Here is a 21606-nt window from a genome sequence, read left to right on the forward strand (position 1 = left end):
ATTTTACATGAAACTGCAGCAAAAGGTGGTTGGCTTTACCTATGTCATGATCATTTTCCAATCAATTTTGGAGAATTTTACCATTTAAGCTGAAGACATGGAATACTATAGTACCAATGTACTGTAGGCAGCTAACTGTAACAGAAAATTCCTAGGCTTACTGTTTAGGTTCATGTTATTACACCACTAAAATGCTATAGCTGCCATGTCATTGTTCACAGGATTTGGGCTACAAGCATGTAGAAGATAACACTTTGGGCAAACATGCAATTTATACCAACACTGTGTTTGCTTCAGCACAGTCAGTCAGTGCACATGATAGGATGAATGAAACAAATCAAACAAAACTCTTTTATAAAAAATAAATGATATTAAATATCTTTCTAATAATATACTGTATGTGCTTGTGAAATTTGTACAGAACAATGTGATTGTATAGTGTACCAACTTTACCCAACCACTACAGAAATTAGTTTTTTATTTTTTTATTATTATTATTATTTCAAGCATATAGTCTCAGAGTATACATATGAGGGCTTAATGCAACAAGTAAATTAAACTAGAAATCATCCATCACATTATCTACCTGAAAGTCTAGAGGATTGCGAAACATGAATGCAGGGATGAGAAGAGAGACATACTGGCTATCACAGTTCTAACATGAAAATGAATTATAAGCACTATCAGTTGATGAGACTAGAGGTAGATTATCCACCCACTGCCTTCATACTGTATCTAGAACTTGTCAGTTTACTGGTGGTCAGCACTATGGGTTCATTGACTGTCGTACTGAAATACAACTGAAAGGCAGGAAGATTTTGCATAAATTATTGATTTATGTGAAAACTGATTTACCATCTCAAATGAAAAAAAGACAACAGAGTATATGTTTTCCTGTCATGTCACTGCAGACTTTATTGCAATTTGCTCTTGTGAAAACCCCCCTCTTGTTTGCAGCCTCAGCCCCAAAGATACAAGAGGCATTCGATCCCTCAGCTTTAGCATTGTATCACAGCTATTTCCTATTCAGTTGTAAGCTTTCTAGATTAAAACACGTTATAGTTGACACTCACAACACAGTTTGACAAATAATATTTATTAGAATAAATGCAATAATGAATATGTTTGCTTCAGATATAGGGTGCCGATGCTTCTGTTGCTGAATGTGGAAACTGAAGTATATGGAAATAAAAATGTTATTTCCATGAATCCACCTCCTCAAGAAATAGTGGCAGCTGACCTTGTCATGTCAGAAGAGTTCTGTGCTTGTGCTTTTGAAAGGATTGTAGTAATGTACTTGCACAGCACTAATTAGTACAGCTTATCAGTAAAGTGGTTTATTCTCTAAATCTGAAAGTAATTGTTGGAAGTTTAAGTGAAAAAATTGGCAAAGGATACTTTTATAACAGCTTTGGAACTTATGATAGACTATCAGGAAACAAAAAGTGGACCAAAGTATGTATTGTTTTTAGAATTAGGTCATTAGCTATATTTATAAAACATAATAACAGTACTTGATATATTAATATCATAGTTCTGAGCACTCACCATAATAACATGGTCAGTTCATGCAAATTCAGTACGAGTTAATGAAGAAACAGAAAGCAATCTTCAAAAATTAAAAGTGATTTTTCAGTAATATGGTTTGTAGATATTCTTTTGTTTTATGATAAAGCACATTTATCATAAAAATAAGATGATTTTAATTGTTTAACGTGTTTAATATTCAGACACTTATTACAGTTTGGCAAACCAACTATTAATGGAAGGAATGTAAAATGTAATACATAATTATAAGTAATAAAGCTTTCACAGCTATTTAACTCTAGCACATAAGTAACCTTTAGTGTTAAACTCTATCTTTAAAAATAAAGTATAATTTGCATATCTAATATACCTGCTTAACATAACATGCTTTTAAAAGTAAAGTATTGTTCACAGTTTTTTAAGATATCCTAGAGAGTATAATAGCCTCTGAGGTACATTCACTGCTAGTAAAACATCTGAATAAGAAGTAATGAATCACTTTGCATAACTTGATAGTTTTATGCTGTTGTCACACTGCTAGCCATAGGCTTAAAAGAATTCAGTAAGTCATGCAATAATAGGACAAAGGCGAAGTCTAACCCCCACTCTGCTACAACAGTGAAATAGTGCCAGAACGTGGGAAAGGGTGAATGCAAGTATTTCAAACCATTATTCAAGTTAATAGGCTCTTTGACCTGGAGACCAAATGCAAATTACTTATACTTATGTTCTTTTCTCTTACCTTTACATCATTGACATTCATCCGGGTTCCTTCTTTCCCAACAAAAATATCATCAATGTCAACAAGAATGTATCTTTCCATAGACAGAGAGAGCTTCTTCCCTGAAAGGAAAGAAATGGCATCCACGAAGATGAGCCTGTGCAGCCAATAATTAAGGTTGTGTCCGAAAAGAACACGTTGAATGCCATCATAAAGGCCTAAATCCTGGATAACGGTAATGTACAGAGATTGCCCCATGAGGGCTGATGGAATGTTATCTGTTTGTCTTGATTTAGCCAGCAACACTGGTTCATATGTGGAATGGTTGGACTGGAACACTGTCCAGTCCTCTCCAGGTAATGGTCCCCTGTCTACTTCTGCTTTGGTGATAGAGAGCAATGGAGAACGAGGATTAACACAGCAATCCTTAAGGCCCAAATTGGTATGTAGGTACAAAGGAAAGCCCTTCAGTTTGACGATTGGTAAAGTGTTTTCATTTGCCTTGTGGAAACCAATAATTCCAACGCTGTATTCCACACAGTATTTATCTAAAAGGTCCCTATTCCATGAGTCCATATTCACATATTTTAGCATATTTTCATAGATAATCAGTGCATAGCGTCCTCTTCCTTTATTTGTCAAGGGTGGGATATCACCCTTTCCTGGCGCAATTTCTGAATGGTACTGGAACTGACTTGACTCCAGGATTGCAATGATATCTTGCCCCAGCTGCGAATACTGACTCTCGACAAAGACCAGTACGACAGGATCTGTCCTTGAAGTGTCAATGGGCTTTGCAGTCTTCATCTCCATTAGCCGATAAGGTAGAAGCTTTAGGTCTCCACAATCCATATCAGGGGTACCATCTGAGAGTTCTATCTCCTGGTTATAGCCATTGTACAAGTAATAAGCAGATATGAGAATGCTCACCATGCAGAAGGTGGCGAGTAGGATCACCAGTCTTCGCAAATTCCTGCGAAGCTTAATGACAAAATTCATGGTGTATTGATGGGCCTTCTTTTAAATATTTTTTATTCTTCTTTTATTTATTATTGTCCCATAGTGAGAAAAATGTGGGACTCTCTAGTATTCATAAGGGATTCATGTAACCATTGCAGTACATTGAGGATTTCCCTTCAGGAGCTGTATGGAGTGGGATCTTCTCTTGATTTTCCAGTGTCTTTGGGCAGTCAACTGAAAGAGGACTCACTTTTCCTAGAGATCGTCTCCATAGAAATGAACTCTGAGAGTCTAAGATGCCAGTAGAAAAGATCCAATATGTTTCCTTCAATATTATCTGAAAGAAAAGACAAAATGTCAGAATAAACTGGAATTCATAATACTAACCAGTTTCCCCTAAAATTCTAAATAACTACAACCTTTGCAGATAATGTATATAAACAATATGCATCTTTGGGCTCCTAAATTGCATGTATGGCATAATTTGTCTCTAGCAGTCCCTATTCCTAATTATTGCTTCTAGGTTAGAGTGTGCCACATGTTGGTTTACCAGACAAAAGTATTGTGAACTGAGCACATTCTCTACCTGGTAAAGGAACTCAGTTACCAATTAAACTTATATTTATGTTTGGATGTGAATATTTAGCCAATATCTATCCTTTCTTCTTTGTCTACACAGTTTTCTAGTCATATGTTTGTACAAGATGGAAAGCAAGTGGCAAAATGAATGGCTTAAAAATTGAAACATAATTGGTGTTACAGCACATTAAGAACCACGTCAAAGTGAACATTCATAACTCTGAGGTAAAATAATCCATTAACGAGATAAGCAGACACCCTTATCCAGGGCCACTTGCAATATAAACAACATTTAAACTACGTATAAGTACAAGCAAAACAGTAAAAATTAAGTCAATTAAAACATTGGATAGGACGAGCAACAAATTCCACACAAACAAAAATTAAACTAAAAAAGTAAACAACATAAAAATTAAGATTAATTTAAAATAAATATAATAATAATAATATATAAGATATGATATAATATATAATATATAAAAGATAATAAAAATAAGAATACAAATTGAGTAATGTAAAAAGCCTATGTGTACAGTATGTATTCTTTGTTTACAGCCTGAATTTCCAATCTAATACCCCACTGAAGTAACAAGGGTCACTTTACTGAGGTGCTGTCCTTTAGATTAAATATTAAACCAATGCTTTTGACTACTTATGAACATTGATCCCCTGGCACTTTTTTGAGGTTCTAATGCTAGTGACATAGCTTTTTTTTTAGGGTTGATCAGCATAGCCTACCTTATTTTCTTCCTTAGTGGTAAAGTAATCATCACTTCTTTATCTAATTTGCTGCATAGTGCACTACTGGTGTAGAATGGTTGCCAAGCATTATAGAAGTGGGTGCTATACTTCAGAGGTGGATGACGTGACTTCCCAATGATACATGTAGTATTCTGAGATTCATCTGAAAGATCACTATACAAATGCAAATAATTATATTTATGAATAGTAATGTTAGTGGTGGTAGTAGTCTTATTTAAAACTCATATCTTAAACAACATTAAATACTAATGATAAATAATTTATGACTTAATAGTATTTTCATGGTTACAAACCAGAAAAAACAAACAATTGATTGGATTCACATGTTAGTAATAGTATAATTTAAAAATAATCTAAAAATGGTATCTGCAAAATGCTGAAAACTAAGAACTTAAATGTTAAGTATTATTTGCATTTACAGTAACTGCTCTTAAGAAATATTAACTAATAAAAAGCTTATACATATTGTTTTGTTAAAAGCTGTAATTGTCAAATTAAAATAATGATCATAATAATGATCAGATACATCACAAAAATACAATCTGAATACAGAGTGCCTGGAGTTAATTAATGTAGATTATTAGATGTTTCCATGTAATTATGTATTTATCATCCTACTAAGATCAGGACAACCTAATATTACAGAAAGGTTTGCCTCTTTATTGATGATTTCTTTAAAAAACAGGCTAATGTTGATGTGACAAGAGTTCATAACTTTAACACAAAAGCTTTTTAAAGAAACAACATTAATATAACACGACAGTCCCAGAAATACAATAACAATAATAACAACAACAGATAATAATAAATTTGCAAATGTGGAATTGAAAGAGCTTGAAAACATATTCAGAATTGCACACATAAAAATGTTATCCACTATCTGTACATTTGAATATTGAGAACATTTTGATTTCCCCATATGAAGATCAATAACATTTGTTTATAATGATATAGAAATATAAAAAACATTTTTATTTTAAATCATTTCCAGGACCAATACTAAGCTCTTCAAATCACCAATCTAAGAAAGAACATAAGTAATGTAAAACATAGTACAAACATAAAAGAAGGATTTTTATCCATTTAATAAGACAGCCAGTGTGCATTTTATGTGTCTATAGAGAAATTCCAAAACTTTTCTAATGCAACGTAAACAATTTTGTATGACAAATGTTATATAGCTCCTTTGCTACAGTTGACATATTGACATATTGACCTAAAGTCTATATAGTATGCTTATCTTATCTGAAGAATAACGTCTTCGCGCACAACCTTTATAGTGTGCATTTACCTGAAAGGGATTCTTTTACCTTTCAAATTTAGTTCTGGCACTAGAGGGCAGACATTGCTAACATGTGTCACTCTGAATTGTAAGCAAGAAATTACATTTAACACATCAAATATATTTCTTATGAAAAGCAGGCCAAAAGCAAAAGCAAAGTATTTATATAAACAGAAGCAATGGCTAAAAAATTACAATTTTTATTCACTTACAACGTGGCCTTTTCCAAAGTCGATGCAGAGAATTGTCAGCATGTTAGCATTTGAATTCCCAGTTCATATACATAACCTTAAAAACTTTATTTCGAGTAAATTTAATCAAAGAATTTAGAGCATACTCTACATTTACTGTTTAAGGGCATTTTACAAAAATAACATAAATATAAATATGACCCTTAATAGTAGCATTTTCAAAAAGTTCAATTGATTTGTTGTTGTCTCATGATGTCAGTATGTTTTTAAAATACTACCTGAATATCTGCTGTTAAAATGTCTCTTAAAACCCATCTTCTTACTTCCCTTATTTAATACAAAGTTTTACAAAAAGTATTAATCCATTTTAAAATAAATTATTTTTGTAACCATAAAAATGGTTAATCCAATGTTAACATTAAATGTGTGAACCAAAAAAGTAAATATAGCACGGTTTATATTGAAAAGAATGGATTTGTTCTGGAGATGTCCCAAGAAACAAGTGCTATAAAAGTGTATTTAATGTTTTTGAAGTGGTAACTAAGAAACTAGTACTGACTGCTATCCCTTTAAAAATGTTTACACCATCACAACAATCCTTAAAAACTATTCTTAGCAAATATATATACCTTCCTTATCACACATAATAATACATACTTTGATCAATTCTATGCACTGTACGGTACAATTCTGTTACAAATTCCCTAAAGCCCTTTCTTTTAATCAATGGATATTTTTACATTATTACTTTCAAAAATGAGTACACATACCAGATTCTTTGCTATTTTAGCAAAGGCTTATTTCACATGCTGTAAGACACAAGATCCTTTTAGCACTGTTAAGATGTACACTCAATTCTGGGAGTCTAGGCAGGTTACTGCACAAACAGCAAACAAAGAGAATAAGATAGTAATCCTTTTTAGAGTTAAAAAGCCAGTGCTAATCAGAGTTATGCCTCAGAAACAGTGAAAACTGCTTGCAAACACACACTCGCAAAGTTACAATATGTATCAGTAGCACAAACACGGCTTCTCAGTCTCAGCCAGACACTAGGAACTCTGTGCTCACTTACCTCATGTCGAAATGTGACTACTAGTGAGAGAAGAAGAGGAAAAGCCCCTCTTTCTGGAACAAATTCTAGGAGAAACTCCTTAAAATGCTGCTGCTCTAGTGACTGAACAAGGGAGTCCAATCCCATTCTATACAGAGTGCTATTTAAGATGCAGCCAGCTGGAATGATTCACTGCTCTATTCACCATTATTCTCATGCAGCCTCTTTCTCTGGTACAAGGATTATAGCAGCGGAAAAGACACAAGAAGTATTTAATCACCACAGAAAATCCCGGCAGCTGCTGCTTCTGTTGTCTCCGTTATCAGAATGCCGCCCGTCTCTCACCTACAGAACTATAGAAAGAGCTGGCGCAGGAGAGTGATTGACACAAACAGCCAATTCCTCCAGCTAATCATGGTAAAGTCTTTCAAGGACTAGGAGCCATTTTGGTGTCATTTAGACAGTGGGATGTTGCACATGAATACATTCCATTGGAAGCTAATTCAGTGCTCGGCTGAATTCCTCTCACAATCTCATGATTGATTGGATACTCCCAAAGGATACCCAGGACCTGTCACTATGCACTTGTGTAAGTTGTGCCATTTCTCTCAAAATCAGGCTTCTGACGAGAGCAGGAGTAAAATGTCATTCCCAGCTACTCTCTTTGACAGCCCTAACATGAATGGCAAACAGAGAGATGCTTTTCAATTGCCTAAAGCCCAGAAATACAGTTCCAAATTTATGGTAAACTAAGCATGGTATACTGTATGTTTTATTGACCAAATTCTGTTATTCTGTAAAGCTTGTGCTTTTTTTTCTTTTTCTGCACTGTTCTTGGTAGGAAAAAAAAACAACTAACATATTCATACTTTTAAATCACAGTCTAGCTCATAACTATATTAACAGCACATGCTTTTCATTACTTTGACAGCAATTAGAAGCAGATGTCATCTAACAAGGGTGAACAGACTGCATGGAGAGATAGGATCTACAGATATGTTGTGTGTTCCAGATTTTGTCTTGTACAATATCCACTAATATAAGTAAAGAAAGTGTTTTTAGTAATTCTAATAAAAATAGAAATGTATGCAATGATTTAGTCCTGTTTGTGAGCTTTTTAACTAAAGTGAAATGAAAGCAACGAAAGTGGGAGACAATGGTAATATTTTATGGGATAAAAAATGGTAAGTTAGAAATAAACATAATAAAATCACATTCAAAAATGGTTTAACTGGCATATTTGACATTTTCTTGAACAGTACAAAACATCAAAAGCATCTGATGTCTTGATGATAAATTAAAATGCAATTTTATCATAATGTAATTATGATAAAAAAAAACATTCAGGTGTTCAGACAATATCAGTCAGAGTAAATCTCCTCATGTACCCATGCATTATTTAGCAGTCATAGCCAGCCTGTTTGTGTTAAGTATAAACAGTATAATAAATACAGCAAGCCTTGCCTTGTTAGTAGAATTTAGTGTGTAAACATATATTTCATTTTGATAGACTGATAGTTAAATAGTTTTTGGACTGGCTGGCTGATTCATGACTCAAAGTGCCATTTCATTCAGTATTCTGCAGTAGAAAGACCCATCTTATCATTCTATGGTTTTGTAAAAAAAAACACAGCACTTTAAGAATATAATGCAACTACCTCCCTCATACAGATTCTTAAACAGTATACTAAATTTGTATCATTGCCTTATTATACCAAAAAACAAAACAAAACAGGCAACATTTCATATAAAGCTGCTTTTCATAGCTTAGTGTTCCCAATACGGGCGGAGCGGTGGCTCTGTGGCTAAGGATCTGCGCCTGTGACTGGAAGGTTGCCGGTTCAAATCCCGTGGTCGGCAGAGGAATCCTACTCCGTTGGGCCCCTGAGCAAGGCCCTTAACCCTAACTGCTCCAGGGGCGCCGTACAATGGCAGACCCTGTGCTCTGACCCCAAGCTTCTCTCCCTGTCTCTGTCTCTGTGTCTGTGTCTCCATGGAGAAAAGCTGGGGTATGTGAAAAGATGCATTCCTAATGCAAGAAATTGTATAGGGCTAATAAAGAAACATTATGTTATGCACAATTTTAATGCAATATTTCCTGCAATGCACAGGAAAGAGTAAGCGGCTTACACGTTCGACATTCTGTTTTGTTATTTTTGAGAAAATTACCTTTTTTTACCCTTAAGCTTTTGTAAAAATACTACAACATCAAATGCATTAATTACCTTTTGAAACATCTTACCTGTAAGACAAGTGCCCAATAAGTTAAATCAGTACTACTGTACCAAATGGGTTGTATTAGTTAAAGACTCTGAGACTCTTGAAAGGCACTTAATAATATTAATAATATGCAGTATTATTTTAATAATATATATATTTATTGTTTTTACTAATTTTCCAACTCCCCTTACTCATTAATTGTGATACTGCCCACAGTAATTTTAGATTAGTTACACTTTCAATCATTTAGAATACACTTTTTGAGCTTGAAATATACAGTACTGACATTTTTCAGAAATGTTATCCTCAATATAATAAATTAATCCTTGAGCACTGGTATTGTACCAACGGTCCTCAAAACTGCTGCCATTACCCCCATGCCAAAAAAGCCTAACATGGACAATCAAAAACACATTTCGCCCCATCTCTAACTTACCCTTGCAAAAATTCTAAAACATTCTGTCACATTACAATTACATAACCACCTCAATGTAAATAACCTTTTTGAACCCCTCCAATCTGGCCTCTGTCAACTTCACAGCACAGAAACTACCCTGGTCAAAGTTACTAAAGATCTTCGAATAGCTTCTGATTCTGGTTCTCTCTCTATCCTCATTCTTCTTGATCTAAGCACTGCTTTCAACACTGTTAACCATGACATCTTACTTTCTCGTCTTGAGACTGTGTTTGGGGTTTCTGACACTGCTCTTTGAAATGGTTCAAGTCTTACCTCAATGATCGCTGTCACTTTGTCTCTCTTGGCGGATTTAGGTCAGAAATTGGTCTCTTTATGTCTGGTGTTCCTCTTCAGCATTTACATGTTTTCACTTGGTCAGCTTTTAAGATCACATGGCCTCAACTATCATTTCTATGCTGATGATACTCAAATATACATCCATACCAAACCTGACACTGATGTGGCTCTCTCTATTCTAATTGCATCTCTAACATAAACACTTGGATGACTCAAAATTTCCTTCATCTTGTGACAAGACTGAAGTCATGCTTATTGGCATGCCCCATCAACTTCGTAAAGCCAATCCTTTAACCCTGTCTGTGTGATGGTACTGTACTTGAGCTTCAGTCTAAATTGAAAAACCTTGGAGTGATATTTGTTTCAGGCTTAACATTTGACCCACATGTGCAGTATATTGTTAAAACATCTTTCTTTCACCTTAGAAATATCGCTAGACTATCCCTATGTTATCACTAACTGTGGCTGAAAAGCTGATCAACACATTTGTCTTCTCCCGAATTGACTACTGTAATGCTCTACTCGCTGTGGTATCTAGATCCACATTGAACAAATTCCAGTATGTCCAAAATTCAGCAGCCAGAATCCTGACCAGGTCTAGTGCTAGTGATCACATTATTCCAATCCTGGAGTCCTTTCACTGGCTTCCTGTCGAGTTTCATGTTGACTTCAAAATCCTCATGCTCGCCTATAAGGCTCTGCATGGCTTGGCAACTCAGTACCTGTCTGATCTATTATCACCCTACTCCTTAGCGCAACCTTTGCTCCTCTAATTCTGGTCTCCTAACTGTCCTTCAAGCCCATCTACACTCTATGGATGACAGGGCCTTCTCCTGTTATGCTCCCAAGCTCTGGAACTCTCTCCCCAAGGATATCAGAGAGTCACCTGCTCTAAACTCCTTCAAATCCAGACTCAAAACCTTCTTCTTTAGTCGAGCCTGCTCCTGTTGTATTTAGTACCACCATCTACTGTCTCCTCTGCGTATTCTTATCATGTTTATCTTGTGCTTATTTTTTATTGTTATTGTTCCTGTTGTCATTCTGTAAAGTGCTTTTAGAAGCCACTATATAAAATAAAGTTTTTAATTAAGATTATGTCCACAATATACACTATATAGATTCAATTTCACCATGTACTGTACACCTTATGGGAAGTAAGAGTCACAAGACATTAAACTCTTAAGTGAGATTGTTAAATAAATAATTTATTAGGGCTCATTTACTACCAGTTAATTTTAATTACTTTAGTAACAGCATTTTGATAAATGGTGTGTCTTTAATTATTACAAACAATCCATGGAGATAAGACAGTACATTTCTTCTCAATTAAGTTGTTTCACACTGCCAGACATTGCTAGTACCTGGTTATTGATTATACAGTATCCCTGTCCACCTAGGTCTAAATTTAGACCTAGATTGGCCTAAGGGTGGGCTAATCTACCATTGTCCTGTGCCAAGAAGGATATGGTGAAATTAATTTATTAGCACAGCTAAAGATTGCAGAGCCACATCCTTTCACACTTGAAAGAAACCTTCTATAGTTAGCATTGACAATGATACAGTGATGATAGAATAACACCAGAAACACAACAGAAGGTCATTCCCGATACTGTCTTTCAGTGACCACAATGTCAACAAGCATCATTAAAACACTTCATTTGTTGTGTTCATTCTCACACTTGACCATCAACCCTATTCACACAGAGACAAGCCTCATCAGGGAAAATGACATCGTCATTGTTTAGTAAGTTGTAGTGAAGTATAGCTCATTGTCAATAGGTGTTGGATTCAAACTGTGTCAATACAGGCACACTGATGTGTTTCAATATGTCGTAGAATAGTAGAAGATGGAAAAAATGAGTGCATTAGTGATCAATTTTCTTATTGATTATATTGGTCAAAGTAAACCAAACTATATTTGAATTCCTTTTTTGAATTGAGATGCATTTACATTGCATTTACACATGAATATATGTATATTATAGAACAGCACCCTGCCAAAAGTATGCAGGACAAAAGAATGCAAGAACAAAACCATGCCAACAAAAGCTCACAGAACAAAAACACACACAGCAGACTTCTTTTTACATTTTTTTGTAATTACAATAAAAGTGGAGTATTCAACATGAGCATTCTGATACAAATCAGTTAAAAGACTGATGAGACAGAGTAATTGTATGTACCAGCTCTGACAGCCCAAATCGAGTGAGTAGGGGTGAATTAAAACATGCTACCTGTCAATATTCTTCATCTTTAAACAAATGATGTACAGCAAATAATTAATTTTAATTACTGTGAAAACAAGCCAGAGTGTTGAAAATAAATAATAAACACTGTATTTAGTTTAATTTCTAATCAATGTATTTTATGCTGCTTGCTCTTATCACTATATACTCAATTAAGGGATCAATGTTCCTTTATGCACCTTTAAAACCATTGCTGCATTTAGTTATAACCTACTGTATATTATAAACCTAGACTAGAATATGGTAGACCATGCGGTAAAAATGCAGGAAAAAACAGCTATCAGATGCCGTTTTGCATTAATATTAAAATGTCCAAAATAGAACCTTAAGTTTGGAGACTACAGACATTTTAAATGGACATCCATAACTCATCTCAGAATATCTCTGTGACAGGACTGCATTGGAAACATAGAACTATCAACGCACTCCAATCTAATTTCTGTTAGACTAATGTGGGCTATATAAATACAGTATAACCAATGCATCTTTCCTAACCCTAACTAGATTTAAAAAAAAAACTATGAAGTATTTTGAGCATTAGAAGAAATACAATCATATTTTACTGTACTACAAATTCACTGACTGCTTTTAAACATGTTTTACATTACAATTCATTATGCATGAAACTGTGAAACATACAACATCATAGATGTAAAAGATGTGTGCCTATTTTTTATATATTCAAATTAATATAGAAGGTGATTTATTCCTAATTTAATGTAATTTAGGGCCTAGGTCAATTATTTGAAAAACAAAATACAGTACTGGGAATGAGTGCCATTACTTGAAGTACTCTTACATGCAATTTCCTATTGAGTGGATTTCTGTGAATATTTTGGCATTCACTATAATTTAACTGAAAACCTAGCATTAATTTCTGTGATAACACATACCCTCACCCAGAATGTAAAATAACATTATCAAGTTACAATATTAAAATACTTTATAGGTAGGTGAAAGTTCATTATGAATCCTTTCAATGTAGCAAATGTACTGTTAGGAAAAAAATACTCCATTAATTCTAAAAGCCATAACTGATTTCCTGTCAGTTGTGATAACACCAAAAGTTTAATATACTTTCAATCAGAATACTTTCATATTATCAAACCTTTTGGGACAAAATTGCTATATTTTGTAATTACCAGACTTCATAAAGCCCTGGCCTTCCTTTTCCAAGAACTGAAGATTAGAACCTATGAAAGGTTAGAAACAAGGGGGTTTATTTGGGTCTATCTTGTTCTTTTGGAGACAGAGTCTTTATTGGTTACTGGTATTATCAATTCCACAATCCAACACAACCTTTTCTTAAAGAATCCAATAAAATCTGCTGCAATGGTATGTCTGCTTTTTTTCCCTAGACACCCAAACAATTTCTATGTGAGGAAGTATATCAGTCACAAACATACCAATGCTTGTGACTGACTCTAATTTCATTAGAGTCCTCTAATTTTCTCAAGTCCTCTAAAATGTTCTTTTGGTTAAACACGTTTCTGAGTGTAACACATCCTTAAGAACAGGAATTAATTTCCTCATTCTTTGTAAAGTGGTGTCTGGTACTATTGTGCACACTTTTCTTTATGAGACAGAATATATAAATTTATATTTAGATTTTAACTACATTTTCCCTAATTTAGATTCTACTGCTTTCATTATAAGATCAGAAAGTAGTGACACTTTTTGAAATAAAAATTCAATTCTTGATTGAAAAAAAGAGTAATCTGTGGCTTTTTAATATGTTTGTGGAAATTATTAATTTTTAACTATTCAAGTTATTAGTACTTATTTCACCCCAAAAGGAATTTACGCAAATCCTAGACAAACAGGTATTTAAATATTAAAATATATTCTTAGCAATTTAAATCTTTTATGTATATAGGTTCAACACTCACACTGATAATAAAACCTGAGGCACAAAGAAGCAGAAGTTTTAAATTTGACTGGTGTACAATCAAACAAGGCCATTGTAGAATCAGTGTGATTTGGTTATTTGAACAGCAATTTCCTTTGAAGGCAGGCTGGATGAAATGATACCCTACAGGGACATGGGGCTATTTGTTTCTTATCTCTCCCTCAACTTAAACCTATTTCCTTGTTTAAAGAGTTTAACACTGGCTTGCTCTACATTTATACCCTCTGAGTAAATGGAATTAGGATGACGAAATTTCCATTATCAAATCTATTATAAGTTTAATGGGATCTCACAACCCCTCAGCCACAGGAATAGCTCACTTTTGAAGATTTATTACTAATACCAGTTCTAATCCTCCATGTCATAATACAAGTTTGGGCTACAAGCTCTGCAACTGAGTTTTCAGGAGAATGACAAAAGTACATTTTTATATAGCACTGTAGACTGTCAGATTTGCAGTTGCAAATCTAAGACCTGAAGCAACATAAAAGATTCTTTGCAAGAAATGAATGACTTCCAGCAGAAGGAGTATCCTGTAACTGTCAATGAAAGCTTGTACTTTGAATGCATTATTTCAGTGGGAAGGACAGTACAGTTTTCAACATTGTTTACATGGGTTTCCCTGACAATTGTTTAAACAGGTCAAGCAAATGAAATAGATGTGTGTGAACAACAATTTCTGTTATTTATTTGTTGTAAAGTTTCTGACAGGGTTGTGGTATTTTGCTGCTTTTATTTCTAAACACCAAACCTATTGTAAAAACCCTAGTAGAGTTTCCATAAACGCCCAGCATAAAGATAAAAGGTCAGTTTGTTACCTTGACATAGGGAAGTTCTAACTTTTTAGTGAATAATGTTGCTAAAACATCGGGTGAATGTCACATCAATGTGCTAAATTCTTATTTCTACAAATTATTATTTTCTTACATCTATAACTTTAAATAGATTTTCTTTCAAGCATAATGGTTAACTAATTATCAGCAGTTGAAGATTTGTGCTGTTCAATATTTCTACAATACATAACTCATGAACATTAACAATAAATCCTCAAAAAGGAACACATAAAATATAATTTTTCATGTATAGATCTGATTTTTATTTTGAATAGTGTATTTACAGATCACAGAGGTAGGAGGAATATTTTCAGTATTTTTCATGTTGCGATTACTTATTAGTTTAGTTTTTACATCAGTCTTATTTATCATTTTATCAATTGTTATTTTTAAGCACTCCTCTTACTCTTGAAGGCCAAATTGGAAGAATGGATGTCTTCTCTCATTTTGGCAGAGTTTCTCAGTTCTGATTTCATCATATCCGTATGACACAGGGAGAATTCCAGACTGCTAAGTTTACAAAATAAATACAGAGGTGTCTAAGACAAGAAGTAATTGAAATGCATGTAAACATAAAAATATTCACTACAAATAATAAAAAAATAATAAAAAAACAGAATGTAAGTATAGAAATGAAAGATGTTTGAGGAACATTTTTCTTGCTATATTAAATGCTGTATCTTTGTAATATTAAGAGAAAAATGAAAGAAATGCCAAGGTACAGTAGTCACAGAATATTGAGAGCAGCATTGTTTCACATATTGATTAATACTCTGCACTTTTGTCAAAAATTCATTTAAATGGTCAATATTAAGTATATGCTGTACATGAGTATCAGAAACTAAATAATGCATATATTTATAAATAAAGTAATATAATTATACAGACCAATCCTAATAATGTGACTGTGGAAGTAAGCTTTATTAATGTTTTGGTTCTAAACTATTTGGTTTGAGGGATAACAGTCTGACCATAATGACAAGAAAGTTGGTATCATAAAACAAGAGGTTATAGTGGAGTTGGAGAGGGTGGGGGCCACATCTGGAATATAAATTGTCAGGAACTGGGACTTTACTATCTTTTGTGAAAACACCATTTAAAATAAATAATGCATGCCAACTTTATCTCCATCACACCTAATATAACTCAGGCTGACAAAAGATTTTACTTAAGTTATTTTCTATGCTTACTTTTCTGAAGAGCTATTTTCAGATAAAGGTAGATAAGCTCAATTGTGATACAGTACAAGCAGCTGAATAATGAATATATTAACTCTGCTATGATGGATTAAACTTATAAAAAATAATATTTTCCAATCATTCTAATGTATCTTAGGTAACAGGTTCTGGGACTATCTGTGGAATTAAAATATTTAAGTTGGTCATTATGAAGGATAGTTTGAATGACTATTTTCTCAGAGTACAAAATACGAAAAGTTATCCATGCCTCCATATTACATTTATTTTTACCTAAAAAAGCTAATAACATTTGTGTTACTGACACTAACTACTAATAACAAAAGTAAATTGTATTTGTGTATAAAAAATGAACTGTTTATAATGTCAGAAAACTCGACAGGGTAAACTTTAAAAGGTAGTCAGAGTTCTGTACATTTAAAAATGACTCTTTTGCTTATGTTTCTAAGTGTCACAATGTTTAACATTTCACTATTGGAAACATTTTTAGACATTCAAGTATGCCATTCAGACACATTCATCGACAGCCCTCAACATGACAACATCTTGATTCAGACGAATGGGACATTTAGAGTTAAAGATCTAAATATGTTCTCCATGCAGGCAAACACATGCAAATCAACAGTAAGTGAAGCTTTTATCCAAGTATTGTATTAACGTATAGACATTTGCAGTTATGTAATTGACAGGGGCTTATATAGTTCCAAGTAAGGTGGGCTGGATCATGCATTTCTGAACAATAACACAAAGGTTATTGAAGTGCTGGTATTAGCTTGTAGATGAACCTAATTCCTCTCCATTACTTTAAGCAAGCCTCTTCCACAGAATCCTGATTAATATACTGTAGCTGGCTTTCAATAAACCTTGAGCTCACTGGTGTCAATGCACCTAAGGAGATATTTGTATTATCCTGTTGTGTTTCATTTACCTTTCTGCAGCCTTCACCATCCTTAGAAATAGCCTTCATTTCTCAGCCTGATGAGGCCAATAGGATTTCCACATTTTAAGTTCCACAGTTTTTGTTTCTTTATTTGTGAAACCTCTTAATAATATCTAGTCTGCTCTTTTCTTAAGTAGTTCTGACAATTTATAATCATGTCCAAAGATATTACCAATATAGCTTACTAACATTTTATTATATTAATAAACTACTTGATGCTCAAATCAGTGATGTATTTTATGCTTTTCTGACCATTCTGTCTTGCTACAGCTAGTGCAGAACTGCAAGGAAAAAGTTGAACAAGAATACAACATAGCCCACACCTGAAGAAGATTCTACTGCCAAAACCTAGTTTCTCTCCTTTATTTTACTTACCAGGTAAAATTAACCTCTACATGATTTTAGAAAATTTTATGTTTACGGATTTAAGGAAATAATGTTGTAATTAAGATTTTTTCAAATTTACCTATGAAAGAAAGGCATACTACAGATAAAAACATTAAATGAATCCCACCCAACCCAAGGAATCACACCCTTATCATAAGTTTAAAACTCAGTGAAAATGAGTTTCAATTATGAGTCAGGTAAAGCTGTGAAATGTACTGAGCAGATAAAGGACCACTGCAGATACTGCAGAGTTCATGACAAAGAAACATTTTTTAAACATGAAAAACCACTTGAATCATTAAACAAGTACATTTTGCAATACATTCAAATGGAAGCATACTTAGAAATGAAACATAAGTTGATGTTTCTTGCCATTTGAACACAATAAATATTTTAGAACCAGCTTTGCAAATGACTACTAGAACTGCTACTTGAGATGAGATTATCCACGAAAAATAATGCAAATTGCAGTGCTTAAATCCCACTTACAATGTGCATGACTTTTTAACTACCTATGCTTTTCACAGTGTATCCATAACAGACCTAAAGAGATCAGTGTTTTGTCTATCTTTGATTGCTAAGTACTTTCAATGTAGATTTCTCCTGTTAACCATTGCTAAAAAATAAACCACGTGTATTTATAGATATGCCAAATTGACCTACCTGTGTGGGTGTCCAGGGATTCAACTGCACTGTAGCTCTCACCAGTTAAACAGTTTCATATTTTGCAGCAAGTTAAATATATATATTTTTTAGGATTTAAAAAGGCCCTTGAAGCTACCTTTTAAGATTGGATAAGATAAACTGTGTCTATGTCTCAAAATAATTTTCCTTTTACATCCTCTTCTGTGTGGAGGTGGAGATATGAAGGTGGTTCACCACAAAATGTGCTAGTGTAAGTGACATCTATCAACTTCTAACATCACACAAACAGACTAAGCAAAGTAGAGAGACATGTGTTAAGTCTGTGTTTGTGCAATAACAGAATCTGAGATCACAAAAGGCAACTGAAACTCTTGTCAGTGGAACTACTGCACACAAGTACAGAAGAATCCTGTATGATCTAACTTGTTATCATCAAAGCCCTGCATAACATTTGTTTTCTTACTATGATAGTAGGAAACTGCGTCCTGCATAGGGTGATAATTGTAACTCTTTTTACTGTTTTATACTTTAATAATGCTGTTCCATGAATTGAGGAAGATTATTGATTTCTGGAGATTTTATTAGCTTTATTATTCAACTTTTAGACTGTTGATACATTCAGCAGTTATAAATTCCCTGTTGAACTACCAAATCCCTATTAAAATAATGCATAACCTCTATGGTGTGATTAAAACATGAATTAAAAAATCTTCCACCCTAAATGATCCAAAAATATGTATCTTATTTTTTATCTTTCATCATGTTGCCATTAGTTCTTTTTATTAAATGTATTAATACAGTATACAGTATATAGTGTTATGCTGTTGCTATATGTATTGCTATGCTGTTGCTACTGCTAATCATATTGCCATGATTATATACTTGCTATGAATATTACTTAAATTAAAAAGAGATCAAAATTTAGTCCCCCTACATTCTACATATTTCGCTAATTTCATTCAGGGGAATGAATGTGTGTTTTACATAACATGACAACAGCTATGAAATTAATTCAGGAAATGAATGTTCCATGGGTTCATGGGTGGTTAGCAAACCTTAAGTGCATTGGTCTCAAAGAATGCATACAATATGAAATAAACACTGATCATTCTTTTCGAGGAAAAAAAACTTTATAAAACATTCTTATATCTGATTTCAGTTTAACTTCTATTGTGAAAATCTATGGCTCATTTTGAATCCATTAATTATTATTAATTAATAGTATTTGCAACCCAGACTCATCTCATTCTTCTTGCAAGATTGGTTTCAGTAAAAGTTATTTTAAGTTTAAAAGCGTGACTGAAGCGTGATTGTTCCTAACATTTTTGTCAGTTAGTGCATATTCAAGATGGAACAAAAAGTCAGTTAAAAGATTGTAATAATATTAATTCTCTTTGGAAAATGTCACATTTATGAACAGGTGCATAACATTAAAGTGCATTTATTTTTCTGCTTTGAAAAGGCCTTAAAATACCTGCTTAAAAGAAAAATGTAAGTCATGAACTACCTTATGTTCTTTTGCCAAGTTGTGTTTATACTTGCAAAGAGCAGAATAAAATAAAGAAGCTGAATAAACGTGCACTATCTTTGACTGCAATAAATATTCTGAATTCTAACTTCTTAACATGTTGCTTGAAATATGTGGGTGTTATATGTAGCCAAGGTAACAAGAGAATTCAGATCATAAATATATCTGCGCAGGAGGGGGTCTTGACAATCAGTATGACTCTTCCACTATTAGAGTGTGTGAGAAGAGAGAGGGATGTTAAGTATAGCTGAGCAAGGCGCACCTGAACTATGGATGGAAGGAGGGATGAACAGATAACACTTATAACACCATTTTAAAACCATAAATGAACCATAACTCTGACAATTACAAAGACTGCTGCTAATTATTGCAAAAAACAGGCCTTGAAGGAATGATCAGGTCTAATTTCACATTATCTTTGTTGAAAGAAAAAGCTAGCTGAGGGTAAACAAAGGAAATTACTGTAAACGAGAAGAACTGTTCTTTACAAAATTAGGCAAATTAAAGTTATTCATACCACCCTGTTAATTCATTGAAAATAGGCAATCCTATAATTGTCACTTTCAAGACAGAAGGAAAAGAGTTAGCAGAAATGTGAAATTGCTTACATTAAAGTTGTAATTGTAAAACAGGCCCCAGAGGTTCAAAATAGTATGCATCCCTCTGTGATTGCCTACATTCAAATTAATTCCACTTCTGAATAAAACGAAAGATGTTCTTTACAACATTATGCATTCCAACAGGACTGGAACCCCCCGTCGATAAACCTTTGGTTTAAATTTGATTGCCTTGTTCATGATGACTGCTTAGGCTACAGGTAGTTGTAATATGTTTTCCAGATATAATAGGATGCAATACAAAAAAAATAAATAGTAACAGACTAGTCGAACCCAATTCCAACACATTAAGCTGTTTATATGACCAAATCTTATATTGAATTATTTTATAGAATTAAATGTGTAATTCTCAACCATCTGTGTCACATGAAATCAAGCTGTGCTACCTGTAGCTGTGGTTATAATAAAAAATCTGGAACACACAAGAACAGGCAGCCAAATTATGAAGCGGTTTAGAAATTTCCCTGAGCTCCCTCTAAGAAGAAAAGACAAACTTAATCCGTTGGTTTATGTAAACATTTTAAGATCTGTTTAAAATGCAAAAAAATGGCAGTGGATTTATTATGCTGTCATTTTGTTCTTTGTTACCTTCATAAAAGTGTTACCCCTTGTACTGAAATATTTATTTTCCTCTCAGCCAGGTGACTGTTTTAAGAATTAATTCAAATGAAAGACACATAAGAAAATCTAGAACATGCCACCAGCTGGAACATTTGGTTCTTTAAAGCAAGAAGCCTGAACACAAGGAGAAGTGTACCTTACCAGGGAAGGAAATGAAATATGGTGCAACATAGCTATATGAAAAGGTGGCTGACAGATGCCTGTTTAAAAATATTTTTTTATGCGTAATTTATTCATAATTCTGCACCATTGAAAGGTATTTTATGTTAGAAATTATAAGAAACAATCAATGCTTTGCTCATCAAGCGCTTACCATAAACAATGGTGGGCACAGAAAAGAGGGTAGATGTGCATGGAAAATTGCCCAAGACAGAAAAAGGAAATAAAAACAACAACAAAGACTTACATTCAAAACTCCAAGAATTGTTTCCATAACAGCTGTGTGATCTAAATTCCACAACAACTCAGTACATTGGAAAGAAACAGAAGTCTCACCTTTGTTAAGATGATACGATGAGTAAAAAACAGATAATCAAAGACCTTTGTTGAGAGAAGAAAAAATATTAGAAATGTCTACTATGGATGACAAATTGAATAGGGGAAAACGCACTTCACACACATGAATGAATGTGCTAAG

The 21606-nt window shown here is 33.6% G+C and overlaps 1 protein-coding gene across 5 annotated transcripts in view; it reads right to left on the reverse strand.

Moving 5' to 3' along the window:
• The window catches only part of ndst3 (N-deacetylase/N-sulfotransferase (heparan glucosaminyl) 3), a 300588-nt gene that overhangs the window by 101496 nt on the left and 177486 nt on the right, over positions 1-21606 (reverse strand). For 4 of the 5 annotated variants that reach the window (XM_015344002.2, XM_015344003.2, XM_015344006.2 and 1 more), the window contains one exon: positions 2270-3545. In XM_015344002.2, coding sequence (XP_015199488.1) covers positions 2270-3247 — 978 coding nt within the window. In that variant the 5' untranslated portion in view covers positions 3248-3545. Of the gene's footprint in view, positions 1-2269; positions 3546-7094; positions 7706-21606 lie in introns of those variants that run through there. The other variant, XM_006629179.3, reaches the window with a different exon arrangement.

Source organism: Lepisosteus oculatus, chromosome 1 (assembly GCF_040954835.1).
Source record: "Lepisosteus oculatus isolate fLepOcu1 chromosome 1, fLepOcu1.hap2, whole genome shotgun sequence".
Lineage (NCBI taxonomy): Eukaryota > Metazoa > Chordata > Actinopteri > Semionotiformes > Lepisosteidae > Lepisosteus > Lepisosteus oculatus.